Here is a 26,518-nt window from a genome sequence, read left to right as displayed (position 1 = left end):
ATCATAGGAGGAGGACTATGAGCTGTCAATGTGATACGGCTGTGAAAACAGGCGAACAGGGTCCGGGGGTGCAGCATCAGGCGTGGTATTTCCAGTAGAGACAGGGAAGGGTTCGTGCCATTATACAAGGCACTGGTGAGACCTCATCTGGAGTACCGTGTGCAGTTCTGGTCTCCGTAGGCGCCAACTCCATGCGTGCGGGGGTGCTTCGGGGCTCCAGCACCCACGCGGGAAAAAATGTGTGGTCAACAGGCAGGAGCCAGAGCTTGAGTGTGGAACGTGCTGAGTTCGGTACTGCTAGCAACGTCTGCCCTTGGGGCAGGGAGTTTGTTTGATGGGGGTTGGAGGGTGGGAGGGGGCTCTGGGCTGGGGCAGGGGGTTACGGTGCAGGGGGGTCTCTGGCTGGGGGTGCGGGCTCTGGGCTGGGGCTGGAGATGAGGGGTTTGGGGTGTAGGAGGGGGCTCTGGGGGGGTTGGAGGGCGGGAGGGGGCTCTGGGCTGGGGCAGGGGGTTACGGTGCAGGGGGGTCTCTGCCTGGGGGTGTGGGCTCTGGGCTGGAGATGAGGGGTTTGGGGTGTAGGAGGGGGCTCTGGGCTGGGGATGGGGGGGTTGGAGGGCGGGAGGGGGCTCTGAGCTGGGGCAGGGGGTTACGGTTCGGGGGGAGGGGGCTCTGGGCAGGGGCTGGGGGGTTTGGGGTGGGGCCCAGGCCACAACTCCTGTCAGTCCCCCGACGGCCCGGCGCGTCTAGGCCTGCGGGGCCCCAGCACGAGCAAGACCCCCGGACCCCCCCCCGGGCTGTCGCGCCCCGGGGCGGGGGCCCAGAGGGAGCCTCCGCCGGCCGCGCCAGGAGCCAACATGGCCGCCGCGGCGCCCGCCTCCCGTCACGTGACACGTAGCGGCTCCGTCCAGTCCTGGCGGAAGCGCCGGCGCCGCCGCCGGGTCCCGGGGCCTCCGCGCGGGGTCGCGGCTCCGGAAGTCCTGCCCGGGGAGTCAGCCGCGAGAATTGAAAGCGACGGCGGCCGCTGTTGGCGGCAGAAGGGCCGTGGCGGGGAGGGCGGTGTGTGAGGGGCCGGCGGGGGTTGGGGGAGGTCTGTGGGGCGGCGGGCGGAGATGGGGGTTTGGGGGACAACGAGGGCGAGAATGGGGGTCGGTCTGTGGGTCAGGGACAGTGGGGGATGGAGAGAGAGTGGGGGGAGTCTGTGGGTCGGGGACACTGTGGGGGGGTCTGTGGGTCGGGGACAGTGGGGGATGGGGAGAGAGCGGGGGGAGTCTGTGGGTCGGGGACACTGTGGGGGGGTCTGTGGGTCAGGGACAGTGGGGGATGGGGAGTCTGGGTCGGGGACAGTGTGGGGGTGGGAAGAGGGTGGGGGGGTCTGGGGGTCGGGGACAGTGTGGGGGTGGGGAGAGGGTGGGGGGGTCTGGGGGTCGGGGACAGTGTGGGGGTGGGAAGAGGGTGGGGGGGTCTGGGGGTCGGGGACAGCGTGGGTGTGGGGACAGTGTGGGGGGGTCTGGGGGTTGGGGACAGTGTGGGGGGGTCTGGGGGTTGGGGACAGTGTGGGGGTGGGGAGATAGTGGGGGGGTCTGGGGGGTGGGGACAGTGTGGGGGTGGGGAGAGAGCAGGGGGAGTCTGTGGGTTGGGGACACTGTGGGGGGGTCTGTGGGTCAGGGACAGTGGGGGATGGGGAGTCTGGGTCGGGGACAGTGTGGGGGTGGGGAGATAGTGGGGGGGGTCTGTGGGTCGGGGACAGTGTGGGGGTGGGGAGATAGTGGGGGGGTCTGTGGGTCGGGGACAGTGTGGGGGTGGGGAGAGAGTGTGGGGAGGTCTGGGGGACAACAACGGTGGGGAGAGAGTCGGGGGGGAGAGGGGAATGGTCTTTTCAGCCCGTTTCTGCCTTTCCTGGCCTAGTTCTGCAGGGACAGTTGAAACCACTAGTCAGAAGTCCAAATATTTTAAAAAAAAACAAAACACTTTCTAGTTACCTTCATGTGGCGCTTTCCGTGTTGTGGGTGGTTTTTGCGTAACGTTTTCTGGGCTGCCAGCCAAAGCATCTGTGGGATTTAAAGGCTTTTAGGGGGAGCAGGGTGGCCTAGCTGATAGAGCACTGCACTGAGACTCAGGAAACCTGAGTTTTATTAGTAGCTGTGCCACTGGCCTGCTGGGCAGCTTTGAGCACATCACTTCCCCTCCATAAGCCTTAGTTTCCCAATCTGTAAAATGGGGCTAATGCTTTGTAAAGCACTTTGAAGCCTTTTAATGAAAAGCTCTATATTAAGAGCAATGTATTGTAGCAAAGTGCAAAGTTCATTTCTCTCCTCTAGTCCCAAATTGTTTTTTCTTTTTGAGGTTAGGTATCATGGGCCCAGAACAAGGAGGTGCGCAGGAGGAAAGTGTGATCCTGATAAGTGATGATGAAGCTGAGTCTCCTCTCGGGAACTCAGTCCTGTTAGTTGAACCATTGCGTAAGTGCTGTGCTGTGCTTTTGCCTTATGTAAATCTCTGCAAAGAGACTTTTTTTAGTTCATTTTTGTTTTAAGTATTACTACTGCTCTTGAGTCTCCAAGCCAGTGTATGTAGTTCTAAAATCATCAAAGTGTGAAGGTGCTTCCTCTGTCTTGTTGCAGTGTGTAATCACCACGAAAACAAAAAAGAAAATTGATTAACCAGGGGCAGCAATAAAACTGGGTATAAACAAAATGTTTGTAAATGCACTTATTAAACAAACTGGAAAAATACTCATTTAAAAAAAAAAAGAATTTTATAAGTGGACCTTGTCCTCTTAAATTGGTATATATTACATTTAATTCCCTTAAAGTGCAAAGTATACTTAAGGAAAGGTATTTTAAGTGGTTTTGTTAACCGTTTCCCCAGAATCTAAACTTTCATCAGAAAAAGTGGAGCCTTTTCTCTTCTCTCTCCCAGGGAGAAAGCAAAAAACAGAGAGAAAGCAAAGGTTCTTCTGGTATTTCACATCTTTTTTTAAAAAATTCAACTTAAGATCTCCAGAAACTTTAACTTTTTTTTTTAAGCACTAAGTAGTTTTAAGTTGTTAACAAGTTCCTCTAAATACGGCTGGTGTGTGGTATCAAAGTACCAGTAGGATTTCCAATGCCTGTCCTGCATCAATGTGAATAACCTCTTTAATTTCTGTTGTGGTAGTGCCTAGGTAGTGCCAGTCATAGACCAGGACCCAATTGTGCTAGGCTCTGTTCAAACACTGGACAAAGACAGCCTTTGCCCCAACATGCTTAATGAATAAAAACCAATAGCCAGTTTTGCTTTTAACTAAATCTGAAATCATTTTACTCTGAAATAAACCACAGTGTATTTCCCTTTTTACAGAAAAACCTATTCTGGAAGACAAAGCTGAAGAGATTGTGGATGAGGAATGTGAACTAGTAGTTACTTTCTGTAAACAAGGGAAAGTGATGCCTCATGCAAGATATGACTGTATGACACACCCATTTGAGTATGTTCAGTAGCATAGTGGATAATATGGGTTTCCTCTTTTATAGGGAGTAATACCAGATTTTTTTATTATTGATATTTTGTGTGCATTTATTTAATTTGTACTAAATTTCAATAGAGGAGTCTAAAAAAGCCCAATATCAGTGATATCTTTTTTTTATGGCTAGAAAATTTAAATCATATAATTGCAATCAGGGCACAAAGCAAGGTCTCAACTTTCCTGCTGGGCCACATGCTATTCTAAAATACCTTTTCAAATTAGTGCCTTAGTGCTATATGTTAAGTTTTACCAGTGTAAGTTTATTAGCTTATTTTGTTAAATAATTATGGCAGGGTTTTAATAATCAAAAAAATTGTCATGAAGTAGAAGAGGAACAGAACAGTTATTTAGTATATACTATAAATAGTGTTCTGCTTTATCAACCTACAGGCGAGCAGAATGTGAAACATGTTCACCCCTTGAGAACAATGCCAATATCTGTGATCAGTGCTACTGCTACATTTGTGATAAGCTAGCTTCTGAGGTAAGGAAGGACTTAAGGTGTAGTTATGAAACACAGGCTTGAGTTGTCCAAAGTGAACTGTATAATAGGAACCACTTATACAGGATCTAATTAAAACAATAAATAATATAACATTGAGTATTTTAACATAGTTTCCTAAATATCAATAATTGTCTGTCCAAATTGCCACTAAAACGGCTTACTAGAAGCAATTTCTGTAAACTTATGGGGCCAGATCCTCAGTTGGTGTTGCTCTTGTTTGCTTCGGACACAATGGTGGTGGCTTGCATTGTGGTTTCTGTCAAAGTAACCTCTGATCCTATCCTCCTCCCCCCCGGATTAGCTTGATATCAGAAATATTCAGATTTCTCCACTTTTTGTTGCAGACAGTTGTTTTTTTTTTTTTTTAAAGCTAAAATTTTAAAAATGTGGAATTCATCAAAATATTCCAGCTCTTTATCCAGATTTTAGGGAAGTTTTGAACATGGAGTCAAGTGTTCTATAGAAAATGGTTCATTAGCTCAAAAGTGGCTTAAAATATTTTCAGGGGGGTTTTTTCCCCTAAATTCACTAAACTTTGCAGGTTTAAACTATATGTCTTTCATCCAGGAATGACAGCGCTTTACAGATCCCAAATAATTAAGCCTCTCAACATCCCTGTGAGTTAGTTCCATATGTATAAAGGCTTAATCTTTCTAAGATCCAGTTCTCACTCTTTCTAGATCAGTCTGCTTTTCATGTAAATTCCTCTTCTATAATAGTATTTCCAGTTGTTGTTTGATATGCTCACTCCAGTATCTTAAATTTGGATTTTGAGTACACTGGGAACGAAAGAAACTGAAAGAAACATACTAAAGAATAAATAGAACTAAAATCTCCATGCTCACAACCAGTCAGACCTTGAATGGCTGTTTTATATTCTTTAGTCTAGATCTGGTGATGTGTGAGAAGAAGTACTACTTTGTAATTTTGACACAGATTTATAGTGTAGATTATGCCATTCCAGGCAGAAGTATGTTACTGTACAGTTTGTAAAATCAGCTAACGTTTGCATAGGAATATGCAGTAGCTCAGTATAAAAGATACTTAGCAACATGGATACAATGTTGACCTTGCTGAGCAAGGGATCGTAACTAATTTTTGTTTTGGTTAACTTGAATGCAATTTTTCCTCTTCCTTTCCCCTATAAAACAGTGCCAAAACTGGACAACCCCTTCTCACTGTCACTGCAATGCACATAATAAAAGCACGTTCTGGAAAGACCAGCGTGGTTTGGCCTTGGCTGGTGTTCTTGTGATGTTCAACTTGGAGCTCACAGATATAGATGCAGACCTTCGACATGGTGGTAAGCATTATGCTTTTGTGCTGTCCCAGAATCAGTGAGATTTATTATATAATATATAGGACTCTTTATGAGCATAACGCTTGTCTAGAAGAGAGCCTATTTCAGCACTCTTTCCTCCTCAATCCCCCAGGAAATCTTCTGATGAAATTTGTCCATGAACTTTCAGTGGAATATAACAAATATCTGGTTGGTGAGAGTGTGTCTCTTAATTCACATGAATGTTTCTGTCACCCAAAACGGGGACCTGGGCAATGTAATGTCTGCAGACAGCGCCATATGGAGCTTATGTACAGGTAACTCTGATGAGAGGGTTCAGTGAATTTGCAAGGAATGGTTTTTTTTAATTCACAGGGATTTGCTTTCCAGTAGGTAAAGCACAGTTAGACTCATGACAACCTAAGATTAATAACTAGAACAATGCTGTAGAAAACTCACTTTTTTCCCCTCTTGCAATAAGTTCCACTGGCCAGTTAGGCCAGACCAGGATCCAGTTCAAATGAACCCCTAAGCTTTAGTGTCTGTCCTTGTGTAACCAAATATTTAACAGTTTTTCCTCACTGTTTATAATTCATAGAAGTTTAAAACTAAATTCTGCTTCCTGACTAGAATCACTTTTTCTGGGGTCGGAGGGTCCAATTTCCGTCCCAATACATTCCTTTTAAATGTTGCTGTTTACTTTAAACGACTTGTATCTTTCCCTTGAAAGAATCTGAAGTATCGTGACTAGTCAATTTAAATGCTAACTATAGAATTTTGTGCAAACACTTTTCATGCTGACAAACCAGTTCAGTGCAGATATACTTCACCGTAAGGACTTTTAATTCTCCTAGGTATTCTGGCGTTTTTGCACTGGTAACAACATTTTTAAATCAGGCAGAAAAAGAGAATCCTAAAGCTGCTGCTGTCATGCTCCTGGGAGCAGCCAAAGAAATAGCACTTCATAAAGACCCTGCTCAGTAAGTATTCCAGCTCACCCTCTAATCCCTGAGTCCCTTTGCTACAGTTGTGGCTGTTCGCCCCAGATGATTTATAACTGAATAATGGCAGAGCTTAAAATAATTTTAAATCAAAATTGGAGAGAAGTTGGAAATCCCAAACAAACGGGGAGGATGGTCTAATAGCTGATAATTGGATTGCAACTTCTGCTATCTGGACTTTTTATGAGCTTGGGCAAGTCACTCTATCTCTCTCAGTTCCGCATCTTTAAAATGAGTAATAAATTTCCATCTCTGTTTTGCGTTGAGCTTGTAAACCCTTGCCTTGAAGAGCTAGCTCTTGCTATATATTTGTACAGTGTCTAGCATAATAGATGCCCTCACTTCAGTCAGGGCTTTAAGTGCTATTGTAATACAGATAATAATAATTGTAGAAGGTACTCAATGCATTGAGTTTATTGTAACTTAGAAAATATTCCAAAGTATTTGCAAATAAAGTTCAGTGAGGTAGATGCCATCTGTTTATGGAAACTATATTTTTCACTTGTTTCTCTTGTCAATTTGATTGCTTTAAAACCAGTCCTAGGAAGAATATGTAAGCGCTAAACTAATGCATTTGTTTTAGGAACTTGCAAAATCTTGGTGTCACTGCATCTTTGAGGATGGCTGTACCTTGTCTAATGGAAAGGTAAGACTTTGGTTAGTTTGGTGTGAGATTAAGATGTCCGTGAGATGGTAGTTGGCTGCAAAGTTTCTACTGTTGTGTTACAAAGTACATGAACACGTCAGATCCTCAAAGGCCACCTTCAGTTACTGAAGTGTTTAAAATAGCTTTGGAGTTTCAAATCTAAATTTCCTGATATAGAATTCCTTAAAGGTGAATTGTATGGCTCTAATACGGAGTGATACTAACTGTATCCATAATGTTATACAATTACATTATATAAACCAGGATATATCAGTAGAAAAGTTTGAGTAGCAGCCGTGTTAGTCTGTATTCGCAAAAAGAAAAGAAGTACTAGTGGCACCTTAGAGACTAACCAATTTATTTGAGCATAAGCTTTCGTGAGCTACAGCTCACTTCATCGGATGCATGAAGTGAGCTGTAGCTCACGAAAGCTTATGCTCAAATAAATTGGTTAGTCTCTAAGGTGCCACTAGTACTCCTTTTCTTTTATCAGTAGAAAAGGTTGGTTAAAACTTATCGTTCTTCTAAATTTCTTCCAAAGCCTGGGAATGAGGACATGTAACACACACATTTCTTCGCTTAACTCAGTTCTTTCTTTAGCTTTACAGTTTACTTTTAATAGTAAATCCACCAGCCACAAAGATAAGAACTGATTTTTGGGAAGACTTCAATCGTATCCCTCCCACTATTTCCCTAATTTGAACCAATGGCCAGGTGCAGCCTACATCTGTCCTCATTTTAAATGACTGCTTTTTACATTAAGGAAATAATTCTTTTCAAAGGTAATGCCTTATCACTTAGATTGTATACTGTATGTGACAGGGACCATCCTCTTGGTGCTGTACAAACACAGAACGAGTGCAAGGGGGTCCTGGTTGTGACTAGGGCTTCAAGAGAATAAAAACATGATCTTGAAGGAACATGAAATAAGAAGAATTTTTTTTTTGCTCCCCAGTCTTCCTTGATTTGTTAAGGAGCTCCCACTTAAGTCAGAAACAGAAACCACTCTTGCAATATCAGTGGTTCACGTCAGTGGACTTCCTACTCGCTGCTATGAACCTATTAAAAACAAAGTGTATTTTAATGGCATTTGAAGTTATTTATTTAAAAGGACAGTGTCAGTTTAAAATCTTATACTTTAAAATAAAGAATCTCAAATTTAAATTTTAAATAGAATTGATTTTTTTTACCCACTGCTGTTCTGTTTTTGTTTTTGAATTTTGACTACAAATGATCTATCTAGTTTGGTACACACTGGCCTGATGTTGCAAATAGTGCATGAGGATCTTTGATTTAAAAAAACCCCACAATAAATACTTAAGTTTTCTGTTTTTAATATTCATACTGGTTCTAAGTGTGATGGGTGTTCTTCCACCCCACGTCCCCCAGGTGCCACCTGGAATTGGGGTACCACGGAGCCCTCTGACTCACCTGGGCTCCCTCTCAGCACTGTGCCGCTGAGACCAGTGATAGACCGCTCCCGGTCCTACACTTCCAGCAGCATTCATACAGGCAAATCATAACTTTCCCAATGTCACCTCACATGACTCCTCTTGTACAAATTACATCATAATTATATCATAATCATACCCCCATGATGCATATGGGGTGTAGTGTCACAGTAAGTCTTGTAAAATTGCTTTTATACAAAATCTAAATTTTAATCCAAAGTGTCTATTTGAAGTTTTTTATAAAACACTATAGACTTGTTCCTAATCAGAAAAGGAAACTGACCTAGTGATCAATTCAGCTGGCTTAAAAAGATTTTACTCACATCTCTGACTTTTTTAAAACTAGTTTATTTTTGTTAAATGCAGGATTACAACACAACTTCAGAGGATGCTTGTGCTGTGTGACTTTCCAAAAGTTTTATATGAAAAGTTCATTAGTTTTTTCCAGACTATCTCGCTTCCGTGTCACTGCTATGCCTTCTCAAATAGGTATGTTCTTTGCTTCTATTGACTAAATGTTATTACTCAGTGGACTTAAATGTACTCAAGTGTGAAAGGGAGTATTTACATGTTATATCCATTGGGATTTCTAATGTGTTGCTACAACAGAGTGTGGCCAACAACCTGAACTCTTGAAATCTGTCCAGAGACTAAGCCTGGCATATGGTTTAATGGAAACTAGCTATAGTTTCCTACTAAATATTCCTTTTACTGGCAGTCTGGGAAATGGAAGCTTAAAACAGCAGGGCTACATCAGACTTACTTTTATTTGCCTTTAGAAACTGCAGGAAATGGTCAGAAGTTGTTTGTAATAGTGACTGTAAGCATTCATTATGATATCTCATATCTTCATAAAACCCACATTGTCTAGTTAATATTCTGGTACTTCCAAACAAGATTACTGAAATTCCTTGGAAAAAGCGACATGGTGTCATGCTTGTGTGGTTTGTGGACATTGAAATTAGAACTGTCAGTACTTGGGTGGCAAAGAACTATTTTTAGATGCAGTGGTTCTGTGGTCTAGGTTCTAAGATGTTTGGTTTATCAAACTCAAGATTTACTGAGTCAAATATACTGTGAGCGTTATAATGATTTACCAAGAAGGATTAGTCTAGCATGATCAATACAATCTCTGTAGCAACCCAATCATATTACACAAATATGTATTCCAACACAATTCTCTTCTAAAGGATAATTGTCCCGAATACTGGTGATGTATGGCCCCAAGGTCTGCTAGTAACTAGCTTAGTGCAGGTAGCGTCACGACTCTATGTGGCTGCTAGTAGCTTCATTCTGCTGCCATGACTAACATGGGGTCCATCAAGGTAAATTTTCCGAAATGAGTCATAACCTTTGGAAATACTATCGTAGTCCATGTTGCACCCAACCTTAACGTGGGGGGAGGGGGAGTTGTGGTATTGCAGTGATATGGGTGTCTCTTTGCTCTGTTTTGTGAATTCTTATAGAACCTTGCAATAGTTTTTAGAAAAGTATTGTCTTTCACTTCAATTTTCAGCCTAAACGTGGTGCCATGGGATCATGGATTACTGACAACTGTCTTAAAAGGCCAGAACATCACTGGTCAAAGAACGCAGAAAGGAAAGAAAGTATTTCTGTGGGAAGTACTTCCTGTCATACAGGCTCGAGTAGAAAAAATGGAAAACCAGGGACAGTAAGTTCTTTTCCATCTTTTGAGTACTTGAGTTCTGCATCATATCAGCTTTATATAGTATTGTCTTTCAAACACCTAGAATTGCTGCTGCACTTTGTGTGTGTGTTTCTTTTTAAAAAAAAAAAAAAAAAAAAAAAAAAAAGACTGACAGCTTGTAATGAGTGTTTTTCCATCATGCTTTATAAAGACCATCCAAAGGAGCTTCTGACACCTTATTGGTCTTAAAATGTACAACTCACAAAGAAGCTTGCTGCTTCTCTTCTATGCTCCTTTTTTGTCTCCTTAACCCCCAGTAGTTCTCAGCAGACATGCCAAACGTGCGAAAAAAACGCAGAAAATGGGGATAATACCTATCTCCCAAGGGTGTTGAGACTTGATTGATGTTTACAGAGCATTCTGAGATCACTGGATAAAAGGCACTGTAGAAAGCTAGTGAATTATTAGGCAGGTTTCAGAGTAACAGCCGTGTAGAGAGATGCTTGATCTGCTTCCTGTAAGGCCATAAGTAGTAATGTTAACAGTATCTTTTGGGTTTTGTCTCTGAAACTTCTTACAACATTGATTAAACCTTGATAGGTCTATGAACATACAATTAACACATTTGGAACCTGTGCAAATGGCTCTTTCAAACAGGTTATAAAGATAAATTTTCTTGCTGGGTAAATTGCTGTCTGTACTGACTATACCTTTTGTAAAGGTTAGATCCTATAATAGCAGCTGCCATTGGGGATAGAATGAAGCTTTTTCCAATTAAATGTTAATTGGGTTCATTCAAAACTTTGTATCCATTTTTGTAAGAAAACTGTTCCTTTTTTTTTTTTTTAATTCATATCCAGTTTGAATGTTAAGGGCAGTTCAAGGTACTTGACATTCATGGTTCTGTCTAAACAAATCTTCATGGTCCAATTTAAAGATCTGAATGGTTTGGGCCCCAGTCATGTGAGTCAACCCTCTCATTTGATATGCCACCACAGCACTTGCTACCAGAACCCAGATTTCAACCCTCATTGTCTGGGTTCTCTGTTAGTGGATTCTTCCTTTGGGATTTGTTCCACTGGGAAATCCATTGGGGAAGCATAGCATATAGTGCTGTTATAATGGAGAGAGACAATTACTAGTTTCAACAATGAGTGACAGCTCACTTCATTGGATGCAATCATTCGGATGTAGTTCACAAAAGCTTATGCTCAAATAAATTTGTTAGTCTCTAAGTTGCCACACGTCGTCCTTTTCTTTTTGCGGATATAGACTAACACGGCTGCCACTCTGAAACCTAGTTTCAACAATGTGCATTCACACACATCTTAATTCCTGTTTTTCAGTGGGTGCTGCACAGGGAGTAGCCTTTGCAGTTTCCAAATCACGTTAGTCCCATGTAGCTTGTAAAGCTTGGCAATCATGCTTAAGTACATGCGTAAGCTTAAGTACAGGACCAGGATTGAAGGTTCATGTAGGGGATGTTAGATCAAGGATGTAGACAATTTCTAATGCTTTCAGTTTCTTCAACGCTTCATGGTATAGAGCAGGGGTGGCCAAAGTTACTGACCCTCAGAGCCGCATACGACAATCTTCAGAAGTTCAAGAGCCAGGGTTTGCCTGCCAGGGCTCAGGGCTTTGGCCCTGAGACCACCCTCCCCCCTGAGCTGAAGCCCTGACATCTCCCTCCCTACTGCGCTGAAGCCAGAGGCAATGTGAGAGGGGAACACGTAGGGTCACATGCCCTCCCAGATTTTTGCCAGCCTTTGCTGGCCTTGCTTGGTCATATGGTGCTGCCGGGCCCCCTCTCTGCATGGCAGCTGCTGGAGCCGGCAAGCTGGGAGCTGCAGGTATAGATGCTGCTTTTGCCGCTGTCTCCCACAGAGGAGCTAAAGCAGAGGCCCTTCCCTGCAGCTCCTAGCTGTTAGCTCTGCGTGGAGAGGCAGCAGCAAACACCTGGGAGCTGTTGGGAAGGGCCACTGAGGGAAAGGGGTGTGTTTGCTTGGGTGGTATGACTCAAGCTACTGGGGGGGGGCTGAACTTTTAAATTGTGGCCCCACACACACTCAGCAGGCACCAGTTGTCTGTGGCAGAAGCCGCTAGCCCCACCACTCTGACGCAGGGCAGAAGCCCGAAGCTCCTCTCCCAGCCCCCCAGCCTGGTAGGCGAAGAATGGGGTGGGGGGTGCCCCTCCAGGAGCCACACTTTAACTGTGAAAGAGCCGCAGTTTGGCCATATATAGTATAGAGAGAAGGAAGGCAAATTCCTATTGATTACACAGCTGGTGTTTCCACTGAATTTCCACAGCCAGTACCACAGTGGTGACATTTTCCTAGATTTAAATATTGAATAACTCTGTATTGGTGAGTGCTGCTTTTTTTTTTAAATCTATCCAGGGACGTCAGTAGTTTTGGGGCTCATCAGAAAACAAGATAGCAGCAGTTTTATTTACATCCAGGTCCTTTTTTTTTTCTGTACATAAATGTCTTCTACGTGGGAGCTATTGCTTTGTCTCATTAATTCTCATCCGTATTCCTGCTTCATCTGTTCAAAATGTAATGCCGCCTCTTCTCCTCCCTTCCTTAGCTATAAGGAAATAGTTCGCTACTTGAAAGCTGTGAAATGCAATGACATTCTAGGGTAAGTGGCTTTTTTAGTTTTTATCTTTGCTTTAAGATTTCCCTGTCTGTGTCTAATCTTCAGTAAAATCACACCGTGAAAAAAAATGATTCTGGTTGGCAGACTTCTTTAGTTGCTGAACACAACATTGCATCACTATTGGCTGGTAAACATAATTGGATCCAGATTAGATTTTTTATTTATTTTTATATATATAATATATAAAAAACATTTGTAGGGCTGGGTTGATATGAGTAATTAAGCATGGGGGAGGCATGTTTCTTGGAAGACAAAATTAGGAAGATAAATAGATCAGCAGGCTGAAAACAGAATGTTTGTGCTAACTAAGGTAAGTAAATGGGTCAGTGAGCTAAGATAGACTGTTTGAACGAGCTAAGATAAGGGGAAGGAACTGTGACTGACTTCCCTGGGGTGCACCCTAGAACTGGAGTACCGCTGAGTCCTCTGGCATACCAATCTGGGCTCTCTCTCACACTGTGAAGACTGGCAAGCTGCAGACCGCTCTTGATCCTGTACTCTCACAAACCTTTACACAGGCAGGGACACACCCAGGTGCAGTTACATAATGCTTCTCCTCAGCCCACTCATGAACTAACAATAGAGAGGCTGCAGCCAAATCCCCATACCTCCCTAGCCTTGCACCCTAGACTATACCATCTTGCCCTGGTCAAAAGCCTGGCCAGTGTAAGTTTATTACCCAGTCTGCCCCCCCCCCCCAGTGTGGAGAGGACAATGCATCAGTTTTTGTTCCTGAGCAGATTCCCCAAACACTTCTAGCAAAACACACTGTTTTAGGTGTAAAATATAAAACCAATTTATTAACTACAGAAAGATAGATTTTAAGTGATTATAAGTGGTGAACATACAGCTCAAAGCAGATTACCTAAGAAATAAAACAAAATGCAATCTAAGCTTTACAAACTAGACAGGATTTGAGTCAAGCAGTGTCTCGCCATGTTAGATAGTACAAACAGTCCACCAGCCTTCCATACACAGGCAGGCTTTCTTCTTTCCCGCCTGGAACCTCCTTCCCCAGTTCAGTCTTTATCCTCCAGTGTTGTGTTGTAGAGGGAGTGAGACCAAGTGATGATGTCACTTCCCCCTTTTTATAGCTTCTTTCATGTGGAGGGAATTTCATTGTCCCAAACAAGCCCCCAGCAGTTTGTGGCAAGTATAGGCACCAAAATGGAGTCCAATATCACATGATTTAGATACATGCCCCTGCATGCTTCGATGAGTCATGGCATCCATTACCCATATTTTGGCTGAAGTGTCCACAGGAAAGCTTATTAGGTGAGGCTAAGCTTTTCCTGTGGGCCATTACCTTAAATAGTTCATTCACAATGTGCTGGATGTAAGCTACTTTGTGAGTGTTACCCAGGAGCAAACACGTTTGAAATACAGATGCATAGTCAATATTAGTAACTCCAGGTACAAAAATGATACATGCATACAAATAAGATAATTATTCAGCAAACCATAACTTTTCCATTGACACCTCACATGACATGTTTTGTACAAGATGCATCATAATTATGTTATAATCCTATCTTAATAATATCACTATGGTGAATATGGGGTGCAGAGTGTCACAGGAACACCCAGGGAACCATTTACAAAGAGCAAAATAACAATGAACAAGAGAAATTGGGATTGTAAAGAGTAGGTTGAACATGGACAGTGCATGGGCAAAGCATGCTGTAAAGGATCTGGTTCCTACAAAGTAACCAAACCAATCCCAAAATGTGGAATGCCGTGTATAGTAAATGTAAGGAAATCTGTAAATGTACATAAAGGAAGATGGTTTCTCTGTAACCTTGGATACGTGAAGTACCCTACATCCACCCCCTTCATTCAAGTCTAATCAACTCAGTGTAGAGTTGCTGTATGCCAAATAAAGATACCTGAGTGACAAAGTCTGGAGTCAAACTGAGTTCTTGGGAAGCCAAGTGGAAAGAGGTCTCAAAGGAAATCCTGGTAATGCTTCCATGTTAATGGCATCCACAAAAATCAAATCTGCAATCCTTTCTTGTATCCAGGTTAAGAAAGCTTAGAGATAAAATCCCATTCTACTTGTGCAAAAGTGGAGACTTCGTTAGTGCTGTACATTCATTGTTGCTTCCCTTCAATAACCTTGCATGCTGTACCGCCTGCCGGATAACCCCTTTCCAGTTTGAGATCTACCTAAAGATGTTCAGAACTGGGAGTGTTTCCTGTGGAAATAATTTTCATGACCCTGGAGAGTGGATTTCAATTGGCAAGTATTATTCGTTGAAGTGCTTCTTGCTTCCATCCCACTTGACTATGGTGGTGTGTGGTTATCTGTTTGGATTAAATCTAACAACATGAGATTTATGGGACTTCAAACTCAGCCAAAAATTAACTGGGTTAAAGCATGGTACATAAGTGTTGGTGAGGAACAATGCTATTTAAGTTTTAGACTCAAGCAGAAACTACTTTGTTTTATCATGCTCTAACTTACACAAATGCTAACCCTTGTCAGCCATTCAGCTCCTTTTTGGGTTTTTTTTGGTTTTTTTAAAGGACTGCTTTGTTAAAAAGTGCTGAGTATTAAACCCTTTCATAAACCACAATGTACACAATGGCGCACACATTACCCACACTGTCATGATGTGTTAGCCTTGCCCTTGAACACATGAGTGAATGGACCATAGAGACACTGAGACCCATTTCACCAAAGGCATTTGCTCAAGGTCAAGGCTGATATATCAGGATAATGTGGGCAATGTATATATTGCCCACTTCGTGTACATTGTAGTTTATTAGAGGGTTTCTGCTGAGACTATTGTGATAATAGACCTTGGTACGCACAGACTTGCCCCACAAGAATGAGTCTGACACCACAAGCTTATTTCACACAAGTCCACTTGATAGCTCTTAGTGATATTTGAAGGAGCATGGGATATTTGAGCACAATAGTCATTTATTGTAAATGTTCTGTACCTGGTGAGAGGATTTATTCCAAGTGATATGTTTTAGTATCTTTAATTGCTTGTACATATCCCTAAGGACTTTGGGGGAGCATATTACAACTGATGACTAGAACCTAAATTGTGGCATGAAATATTGTAAAGTAGCGTGGACACTTTTCTCATTTCTATCCCCTCTTTGCTTTATGGGTGTTTAAATTGTATCCTTATACCGATTTTAGTCATGGATTCTGTGACCTCTTTTTGGCTTCATGCTGTCAGTTGCCCCCTCTCTCTCCCCACCCCACCCCACCCCTGCCCCCTGGTTATTTTTAGTAATGTCACAAACTGGTCACTGGCTCCTCTGAATTTTTGTTTATTGCCTGTGACCTGTCTGTGACTAAAAATAACCAAGACAAAATGTTAACATTATGTGTGTAAACATTACTGTACTTAATTAAATCTGCCTCCTGGTTTTTTTGGGTTTTTTTTTAATATGCACTTAATTTCCTTCATTTTTATCAGGTTTAAGGAGTTGTCTACTTTTTTCCTTCCTTAGGTTCTCCTTTGAAGACATCTGTTCTCATTAAGCATGCACTCAAACTCCTTTACTGCAATCTGTCATTATACAGGAATGTGAGTGTTTTTGTATTAATCTTATGCTTCTGTTAGTTTCTGTGCAGTTCTGTTTGTCTAATACAAGAGCACATTGTTGAGCAGCCTTTTTTTTTTTCTGACTTTACACCAGGTTTCGCCCCAAACTTTAATACTGTACTTCTATTTTCAAAACATTTGCAAAAGATAATCCTTTCAATACCTCGGCAGGCATTGGCTCCTTTCCACGGTTGGGGAAACTGAGGCAGAGGAGCTGTAATTTACCCAAGACCACATACTAATCAATGTCAGACTTGGGGGTTCCTGGCTCTTAGCCCTGAGATCAGTCCATCAGAAGTACAGCAGGGTCCAATGACAAAGTAGAGATCGCTGTGAAGCTGTAAAAAGCAAGATGATGAAAAGGGTTGGTTGATTGAACTAGAACCTCATCAGTTCATTTTTGGTCAAATGTCCCCTTATGTAGTCCAGTTTTCAGTGAGTTAACATGAAAGAAGATGAAATTGTGTTGGTGGTTATGTAAAGGGGGAAGCAGGGTGGTAAGGAAGAATTCTGCCAAAAAGTAAAGAAAGGCTTGTTTTCATCCTTTGCCAAAGGCAATGAAGTCAATGAAGAAGAATGGAGGAAGTTTAAAGAATGTTTCATTAAGGCAGTGGAGATAACATGGTTAGTGGTAAGACTGGGGTGAATGAGATGGTGGTGGAAGTCTGATGTACAAAACAAATTAAAAAAATTATTCAAAGAGTTTTGAGGAATCGTGATAAAGAGACAATTTAAAATGCAAACAAACAGGCTAAAAAGGCAGTTGCTAAGGTAAGAATGGAGGCTGAAGAAGAATTACACAGAAAGATGGTAGCAGGAAATTTGGCTTTTGGGTTGATGAAAGAGAAACAAAATATGAAGAAATCTTTGTGTGAAGATCGGGAGCTGTGTGGTGACTAACCCTAAAGAAGTGGTAGAGGTATGGAAAAACTATTTCTGAAGGCCATTAAATGAGAAGAGAGTTGTTGCAAATGCAAGCGCCGCTGACAGCTATAGGAAAGTCTCAAAAGGTATCCATCTCTGTAGAGGATTAAGGTATCCATCTCTGTAGAGGAGGTGGTAGAAACATGGAATAACATGAAGAATGGTAAAGTAGTTGGTGAAGATGAGAACTGTGGATATGATTAAGGCAATTGGAGGTGCTGGAATAAAGTGACTACCAGATGACTGGAGAACTGGATTGATTGTGCCTCTCTGGAAGGGTGAGGATAATGCAAAAGATTCTAACGCTGATCAGGGCATGACCATGTTAAGTCAACCCTTTAAAGGCCTTGAGAGAGTTTCAGAGGCAAGGTTGAAGTGCAAGGTGGAGGAAAATATAGGAGAAGAGCAATGTGGCTTTAGGAAGGGAAGGAGTACTGTAAATGCAATATTTGCAATGAGACAGACGCTTGAAAGACTGATAAATGGAGGGCGTTACTGCTATGTAGCAGTTATTGATCTTGAGAAAGCATATGACTTGGTACAGTGGGAGCTGGTGTTTGGAGTATGGAGATGAATGGGAGGGGAACTTGGAGGAGCTGTATTGAGGGTCAAGAGCTTAGGTGTTAACAATATTGGAATTTTGGAGAGTTTTGTGATGACGGTGAGCTTGAGAGAAAGCACTGTGCTGTGAATCCACTTCTCTTCATCCTAGTTTTTGGAGTTAATTAGTAGGAGAACCAAGCCTGTGGGGAGACAGAGAAAATGAATGTATGCTGACCATCCAGCCCTTTTGGCAAATATGGTATTGGAGTGGGCATCTGTGTTTGAAGATCATGATTTGAAGGTAAACACACAGAAAAGGAAGGAGGGAAGGTGGAAGAAGAGCTGTTGGCTGACATTTTAGGAGAGAAGCAGAATCAAAAGAAGTTTGTGTACTTGGGAAGTATGCTTAGTGCCATCAAGAAAGATCTCAAACTGAAAAGAACCACCCAGTGTGTGTGGGCAGTAGGAGTACTGTGGGACAGGCAATTAAGTAACAAATTTGAAAGGAGAAGTCTGTGCTGTGTTTGTGGTTTTTTTTTTTTTTTTTTTTTTCCCCTCTCTGATGTATGGTTTGGAAACAGTGAGTCTCATGGAGATAGAATAAAACAAGATACAGGTCATAGAAAATAATATACTGAGAAGATTGTCAGGCAAGTGGAGGGTAGACAGTGCATAGAAGAAACTAGGGGGAAGATGAACTTGGGACTCTGATGGACTGGAAAGTGCACGTTTTAGCGGGCTGGACATGTGACAAGAATGGGAGAATGACCACCAAAGAATACACGGATGGAAGAGGACAGCAAGGAAAACATGGAAGACTGAGGATGTGATGGAAAGACTGTCTGTTAAGAGAGTTTGAAGAGAAAAGGACTGGAACTCCAGGACCTATGAACCTGAGCTATGAGCTGGAAGGAGTGGTGAAGAATTGCATGCACCACTGACCCTGTGTAAAAGGGAAAAGCAGTCTTAAGTCGAGCTGACCACCTTTACCACAGTGTCCTGACCTAGAACAAAGCAAATAAAACTTACCATGGGTGTGTGTGTGTGTGTGTAAAATTTTTTTTTTTTAATACACTAAGCAATCTCTGATGGGCAGATTGTCAGCTGGTAGAAGTCCATGGTATGGTCCATGACATTGACTTCAATGCAGCTATGACAATTGTACCAGCTGAAGGTCTAGCCCTGAAGCCTTTTGTTGCAGAGTGATAGCTGGGCAGCCTTGCTTCAGGTGAGGCACAATGGGGATACTGTTTGTATAACCTAAGGGGAAAAGACAAGCCCCGTATGCTCCAATGTATAACTCCAGAGTGTGGTCAGCACAGTGATTCTGAAAGTAGTATCTTGGACACACTTGCAAATATCTGTGCTCCTCCTGACTTCTTGCTGACAGGCCAGATATTACCATTTCACTGTCAGCACTACAGAGTCACGCAGGAAGAAACCTCTGTGTTCTGTCTCTCTCACTCTGGTTTGTGGTACATAAAGCAGAAAACGTTGTTTTTTGTTTTTTGTTTTGTGTGTTTTTGTTTTTGTGTTTTTGCAGATTCTGTTGTGTGTGTACCATGCCGGAGACACTTTTTATCCAAAGGATTATGTACTTTACTTGAAAATATAATATTTACCTTGTTCAGTCTTTCTTTAGATCTAGAGACTGATCCAGCAAACTTCACAAAAGTCTGTGGTTTTGTTAATTGAAAGTTTTTACTGTGTTTCAGCCAAAATGCTGGAGCTCTCTCATCATGGTTTTGGGTAGTAGCACTACTCTGGAGAAAAATGGGCATCTCAATGCTGTCTCACTGAAAGAGCCACCACATGACTTCCAAGAGGTAACTGATGCCACTTTGTGATGAGAAGCTTTTGCCTTGTGTTTAATTATTTTCTTCAGTTTGGGGATTAACTCATTTTGGAGTCTTGGGAATGGATCCATGTTGTATTACACCATCAATTTAATTTGGCACATGCCAAAAGAAAACCTTGCATAACCTTTCTTAACCTTTCCATATGGAAATGCTGACGTGTTTTGGCCTTAGTCCGATACGCTATTTGTGTCCCATCTGGTAACTGCATAGGAGTTAGTTAATTCAGCATTAGAGAGACATGGTGGTCGAGGTCATATCTTTTATTGGACCATCTTATGTTGGCTTTCGAGCTTACACAGATCTGAAGAAGAGCTCTATGTAAGCTCAAAAGCTTCTCTTTCTCACCAACAGAAGTTGATCCAATACAAGATATTATCTCACCCACATTGTCTCTAATATCTTGACCAACACAGCTATAACACTTAATTCACTATGGCATTTAACTGTTGTGGGTGCTGATTCCAGATCTTTTAGCTGTGAAGTGCATTGGATAATTATAAAACCGGGAGGGGAGGGATTTAGTTTTAAAGGAGGTGTTTTAGGGATAACACAAAAGGTCAATATTTCTGTAACAGAATATTTTCTAAACACAGTAAACCTAAAGCACAGTTATAGTAATGCAAGCATATTTAGGGGGACTGCTGAGGATGGACTATACAATTATAGCATTCCTCATAGATATAATAACCAACCTCCATAGTGAAAACACCCTATGCCAAAGAATTAAGTTTTCGGCATGGTTTGACATTTGTTGAATACTTGGGCTCCTTCTTGCTCTGCTTGTGACTGTCGTAACTTCCTGTTGCAGATGGTAATGTCTGTATCTTGCGTTCTTCTAAATGAACTGAAGACAAAAGTCAATGTTTCTCTGCCGTCAAACGTTTTTTCTGGTCCTGTAAGTATGTAATGGTTAATGAGAGAGGTGATTGTTTTGAATAGTGGACTTTTGATTGCACTATTAGATTTGAAAATAGCTGTCTTTCAATTCAAATGTATTAAATGCTTTTGAAATAGGATGAGAATCTTTTTAGGAAGTGGCATAGCAATTCCTAGCACAGTCTAGTGGTTAGAGCAGAGGACTGGGAGCCGAGACTCCCAGGATCTATTCCTGCCACTCTGTGACCTTGGACAACTGTCGCCTCTCTGCACCCAATTTTACCCATCTATTAAAAGGGGGATAAACTGACTTCAATTTCTGTATTAGGATTAGTTGACCCGAGAGGCAAGTATGGCTTTAATCAAAGTGGAGACCACCCTTTACACTGAGAATCAGCAAATGCTTGCCTCAGCAGAAGTCGACATCTGCTGTTTCATACCCATTAGGAATTTTCATCAAAAAAAAATCTGGGAATCTCTCCATTTTGGCCATGAATTTAAGCAGGATGGGCTGTCTTCAAACTAACTGATCCGAAGTTAGATACAGTGGCTGCAGGTTAATGGCAACCCTGATCTTAACTTCCGGTTAATAGCATCATTTGGCTGGGAACCAATCCAATCCCATTGACTTTAATGTTAATGGCATTTGGATATTGACAACAGGCGTGCCACTTATTGAGAACTTTTCTTTGGAAGAAAGGCCCCAGCTGCAGGCAGGGCTGCAGCCAGGGAAGGTATGTCCCAGTGCTTCCTTCCCTGGCTGCAGCCCCACAAACCTGCCTTCCACTCTACTGGCTGCTACTGGATAAGACAACTTTTTAATGGCAATTTATGGGTTGGTAATAAGCAAAATCTACTATAGTTGGAAAACCTGGCTGTCCATAATTTAATAATCAGAAAGCAGATAGTTGTATATGGTACCTGATTTGTTGAGGGTGAGCATGATGAAAGTTACCCATAATTAGGATATGTTCATTTACCTAAGCAAACTGATTAACACTGAAGCATTATTTCCTCAGAGGAAATAAAAGGAGAACTTCTTTCCTAATTGCGTAACTCAAATGTCAGGATTTTCTTGGTCCTTGTAACAACACTTGACCTACTTAACAGTGATGTTGTGAGCCTTAATGTTTGTAAGGCAGTTTGAGAACCTTTGGTAAAAGGTGCCGCAGAAGTGCAAACATACAGTTCTCCTGCCTTGCGACAATATGTTGTCATTGACACCTGTGCAAAGTCCGTGTAAAACAGAATGGCAGCAATTTACACCTGATGTGAGCAGCTATAAATGACAACACAAGGTACAAGGCCATGGAGAATCAGGCCTTACATGTTTCTTAACATCTTTTCTGATTCTTCCAGTTACAGATTGAGGCTAGTCTTATCCTCACAGTGCAAGCAGTGCAGCAGATGCTTCTAAACGACCTTCCATACTTGAGTTCCTTTCTAGAAATAACACTAGCTTTCGGGGTAAGTCCTAGGAATCTTCAACTGTAGTAAATTACAACAAATGATGCTTAAAATGCTATTAACAGCATATTGAATTTTATGCACGTTTTGTCAAGTTTTATATTTTGTTTTCTTTATATTTAAACTTTACCAGTTATTTATTTTTCAGGGATTTCCAATGAAATGAGGTACTGTAGCGTAGAATTCTTTTGCTAGCTTATTCCTCTCTTTACCTACTAGAATAACTTCTGGGCTCTGAAGCTATTATTAAATGGCCTTTCCTGTGAAGAACACATTCTCCATGGCACTATTAACTTGCTTCTGAGAGATCTGAATTTTCAGAAGGCAACAATGTTGCATCTGTGAGTAAACGTTTTATTGAGGTCTGATCCTTTATCTGTGGAAAAAGTTAAATGCCAAGGCTGTGGGGTTCCTCCTCCCTCCTCTCCCAGAGATGTATTTTGTGGGGTGGGTTATAGACAACCAGCTAATTGTCAGTAAGACATGGCCAAACTTGTTTTTTAAAAGCTACCCTAAAGAATAGAGCCCTGCTCAGATACAAAATTTATATCCACGGAGTTGCAGGGCTCTAGCAACAACGAGCGAGACCAGCAGGGCCATGGCCAGCAACCGGGCCAGGAAGTGCAGTGGGGAAAGTAGCAGGAGCCCAGCCCGGGCAGCTCCTCCAGCATTCCTGTACTGCCCCCTGCCCTGCCCACTGAGGCGGGCACCAGGTTCACCGGCAGCTGTCACTGGTTGCGCTAGTTTGTGCAAGCGGCTCGCACGCTCCCACACAGGAGTCCCTTCCTGCAAGCGGTGGCCTGACATGCTGCTACTTTTGCCACTGCGGTTCCTGTTCCCGGTCGCTGGTCATGGCCCTGCTGGTCTCGCTCGTTGATAGAGCCCTGCAACTCCATGGATATCTGCAGACATAAATTTTGTATTTGCACAGGGCTCTACTAAAGCATTGCCAAGTGACTTATCATACAGGATATATGTTCTTCTAGTGCATGTGGGGTGAAGGTTTCATTTTCAAAGTGGTTCTCAATCACAGGGAAGTAGTTTTAAAACTGGGAAAAATGTATTCCAACCAGTGGCTATATGAGAGTCAGGCAAGGACACCATGTAGGTTATACTGGCTCTGCGGTTGAGCCGCATTACTCGATAGACTCCTCTTTCCACGGTGAGATGTCTTTGATCTAAGACTCTGTTGGAAGACAGGAAATGGTCTACAGAACAAACTAGCCAAATTATATATGCTGCCACATAAGTTTTTAGAACTAGATACAAGTGTCATCACCTGCTACTCCAATTTTCTTTATTGTTCAGGTGGAAAAAACTTGGTCCTCAATATGTGGGCGAGCTGCTCTGCCTGTACCTGACTTGCAGAAATAGAAAGATGCAGTCCATTGGCATCTTCATCATCCATGTAATTAGCGAGCACCTGTATATGTAAGTATGAATACTTGGAGTCAAATACCAGGCTGATTATAGAAATGCAGATTACACCGATGAGTTGCTTGGAGCTCCATTAACATTCACACAATCTTGTTATGGATTTTTTTTTTTTGCACAATTTTATCCTTGCTGTTACAGCAAGTAATGAGATTCAAAATTTTGGTGGGTTTAAAACTGTTCTGATGTCAATGTTTCAGTGACAAACCCTATTACCTGATGGGCTCCTCTGGCTTTTTTGCATTCCCACTGGCATCTATTATCAAAGAAGTCTGTAGTCTGTTTTTAGGAACATGGCCAGGATAATATTCACTAGTTTTCTGTTTGCCTTGGGAAAACAGGTGAGTGTTCCTTCCACTAGTAGACACCGCACTCATTCTCTGTGGAAGTCATTTTTGATTAGCTAAATAAATCTAGGAAAAACTTATTAATCACATTACTGGGTTCCTAAGAAGGCTTAATACTGAACAAATGTTTGGTTAACAGAACGCACGATCTTTCTTAAAACATAGCTGGAAACCTGTCCCCCAAAGAGCATAGAGCTCTTTTGTACCACATTTGTATAAAGTCTTCAGTGTAGTGGTAATGTCTTTGGTCTCAAGTCCGAGGTGCTTTCTAGCTTCATGGGGAGTAGATGGAAACGTTTTTAAAATGGCCAAAACTTGGAAATTCTGACTGATTTATTGGTAGTATGAGAAATGCAAATGTTTTTGAAAGGAAATATGCACAGCTGCTATTCAGCAGGGAAACTGATAAAAATCATGTCAATTTCAGTCAGCAGCTTCTAGGGTCTCTGGCTCCAGTGCAGTTTCTCCATGGCAATTGCCCCTGGGCCAGGGACCCAGGACTGTCAGGTTCCTGGGCCAGCTGGCTCCCTGTGCTGCCTGACACACTCAGGGAAGCTGGCTTCCCAGGCTATGGGGGTCAGGCAGCCTGAGGAACCAACTGGCCCAGAAGTGCAGAAGACATGAGGCCCCTGGCCTGTGGCAGTTTCTATGGACCCTGGAAAGCCATCTGGTCATTTTAATGAACAGTGATAGTCACTAATAGCAGCAGCAATTCCAGTTAATGGAGCTTAGTCAGGGGTTTTTGCATGTTTCATGAAACGCTAAAGCAAGACCCTGCACCTTTCCCAGACACTAGAGAGCACAACACGCAAGACTCACTTCATTCAAACAGCTCATCCACTTGGTTTGGGTGTGGAGTCTCATATCCTTAATATAGCGGTGCTTCTAGTGGGAGCTAAAGGTGCACCAATGCTTGATCTGTCCCATTTTAGGCAAACTAGGTGGAGCCTCAAGGTGTGTATAAAATTCGGAGACAATCATCTGCTCTGTGACTAGGTGTGGAGGGAAGGGTTTCTAAAGTAGTTGTAACCATACTTTTAGAATACAGTTATTGCTATAAATGCTTCAGATGTGTTACAAAGAGAGAGTCTCACAAGTAAGCATAAGCCTTGTCTGGTATGTTTGCAATATTTTGTTTCTAGATTTGGTAGTAAAGCATTCAAGGTTTTAGAATGTGGGCTTTTTTTTTTGCCTTGGCATACCAGGCATTAAGAATTGAATAATCCTAAAACAATGTAGCTAAATGTTTGTGTATCTGAAGGCGCAGAGATTTCCTGCTCCAGATTTTTAATTCACAGGCAAAACATGAAGCAGACCATGCAGCATAACATTCCAATTGCACTTCCTGTAATCTTGTTCTGAAAGGAAATCAGGGACACTTAAGTTATCAGCTTCTTAAAGAGCTTCTCATTTGCTTTGTTTCCACTGTACATGGCAAAAGGGATGGGGTGACTAATCACTGGCTTACATGAGCCTGATGATGTAGATGTCTGCAAGGAGGAGGTCTGGATACACCCTCTTTTGTCAGGCTTGCTATATTTATTGGATTCCATCAGCTGGCAGGGCAGTTTATTTAGCTCTTTCTTAATATGTCTCAGCATGTGCTCAAGGTTGAAGTTGTACTCCGATGTAAAGGTGACTTCAGTGGTGACCTCTCCCACATTGGGACATGAAGTTGGAGCATTTGACTAGCAAGTATAACAAAGTATTGGGAATGTCACACTCACAGGGTAACTTTCCTTAATTAGGAAGTAGCTGAAATGGGGAAGGACGCTGTCCATATGTGGAAAGTGGATTAAGAATCTAAATCTGTTTTCAGGTGTCCATGGGCGAAGCATCTTTGCAACTTTCTGAACACAGTAAGTGTCTTTGTACCTCAGGTTGCTGACCCCAGCAGTGATTCTCAAATGCTAAATTTGTCGTCACAAGTTAAATTCTCTGTAAGCAAATGGAAGAAATAAAATAATTAGGTTGAAGCTAGCAACAATACAAAGGAATTTGTGGATCTTAATAAATCTTGGAAACCTTAAAGTTTCTTGTCCATCTTTCTTTCTTTCTATGGATTGGATTTATGGCTGTTGGTTCTAATGTTGAGAGAATTTCCATGTTGGTGATTTTCCTTGGGCTGTGGGGTTGTAATATGTTGCATTTCCTAGTGCTTGGTCAGAATAGCATTAACACACCAGGATAGATGGACTGTTTTCTCCTCTGCTGAACAAATACAGTGTTGGTAATTTACATAGTGCCATCTGTCTACATCATGAGGCACGTTGAGCTTAAAACCCAGCCTTTGTCTGAGAGCACTAACAGTCTAAACAGACAATCTCCACAAAGCAGACTAGAAAGGAACAGAAAGCAAACTGAATCATGAAGTTTAGTACCCGTCTTGCTAATGATTGGCCTTTTTTGGGGGGGGCAGGGAATTTCTAAAAGGTGGTTTTTTTTTTGTTTTGTTTTTTAGGGAAAGATAGTCCCATCTAGCTGAACACATCTCTCCAGGGAGTTCCAATGTTGTAGGTCTTTCAGAAGAAGTAATCTTGAGGAAAGAGTAGAGGCAATGTGGACTGTGGAGAGAGAGAGGAGGGATTCATGTGTATGAGACCAGGTAGAAGAAGACACACACATATGAGTGAGAGAAGGGCACAAAGGGAGTAGTTAATCCAGCAGGTAGTCAGGGATTCTGGAAGGGAGGTATTTTGGGAGATGTAAGGCTGGCTATCTACCCCTCCATGGGAGATGGCTTTAGTAAGTGAGCACCTCTTTTTTATAGAATTTTTAAAAAAAAAAACAACTTCTAACCACCTCTTCT

At 42.3% G+C, this 26,518-nt stretch overlaps 1 protein-coding gene across 1 annotated transcript; it reads left to right on the top strand.

Annotated features, from left to right (window-relative positions):
* Positions 1-854: 854 nt before the first annotated feature.
* LOC141994637 (uncharacterized) lies at positions 855-26,518 on the top strand. Its single transcript, XM_074964868.1, has 20 exons — positions 855-1,056; positions 2,349-2,459; positions 3,340-3,466; positions 3,896-3,989; positions 5,163-5,313; positions 5,444-5,606; positions 6,144-6,269; positions 6,874-6,936; positions 8,754-8,876; positions 9,904-10,059; positions 12,622-12,675; positions 14,715-14,932; positions 16,165-16,241; positions 19,442-19,552; positions 20,394-20,480; positions 21,821-21,928; positions 22,148-22,269; positions 23,237-23,359; positions 25,529-25,568; positions 26,171-26,518. The coding sequence occupies exons 1-20, from the start codon at positions 855-857 to the stop codon at positions 26,192-26,194; spliced, it is 2,280 nt and encodes a 759-aa protein (XP_074820969.1). The 3' UTR covers positions 26,195-26,518.

Source organism: Natator depressus, chromosome 10, assembly GCF_965152275.1.
Source record: "Natator depressus isolate rNatDep1 chromosome 10, rNatDep2.hap1, whole genome shotgun sequence".
NCBI classification, from domain to species: Eukaryota; Metazoa; Chordata; order Testudines; family Cheloniidae; genus Natator; species Natator depressus.
This window is presented reverse-complemented; position numbering and strand designations above follow the sequence as displayed.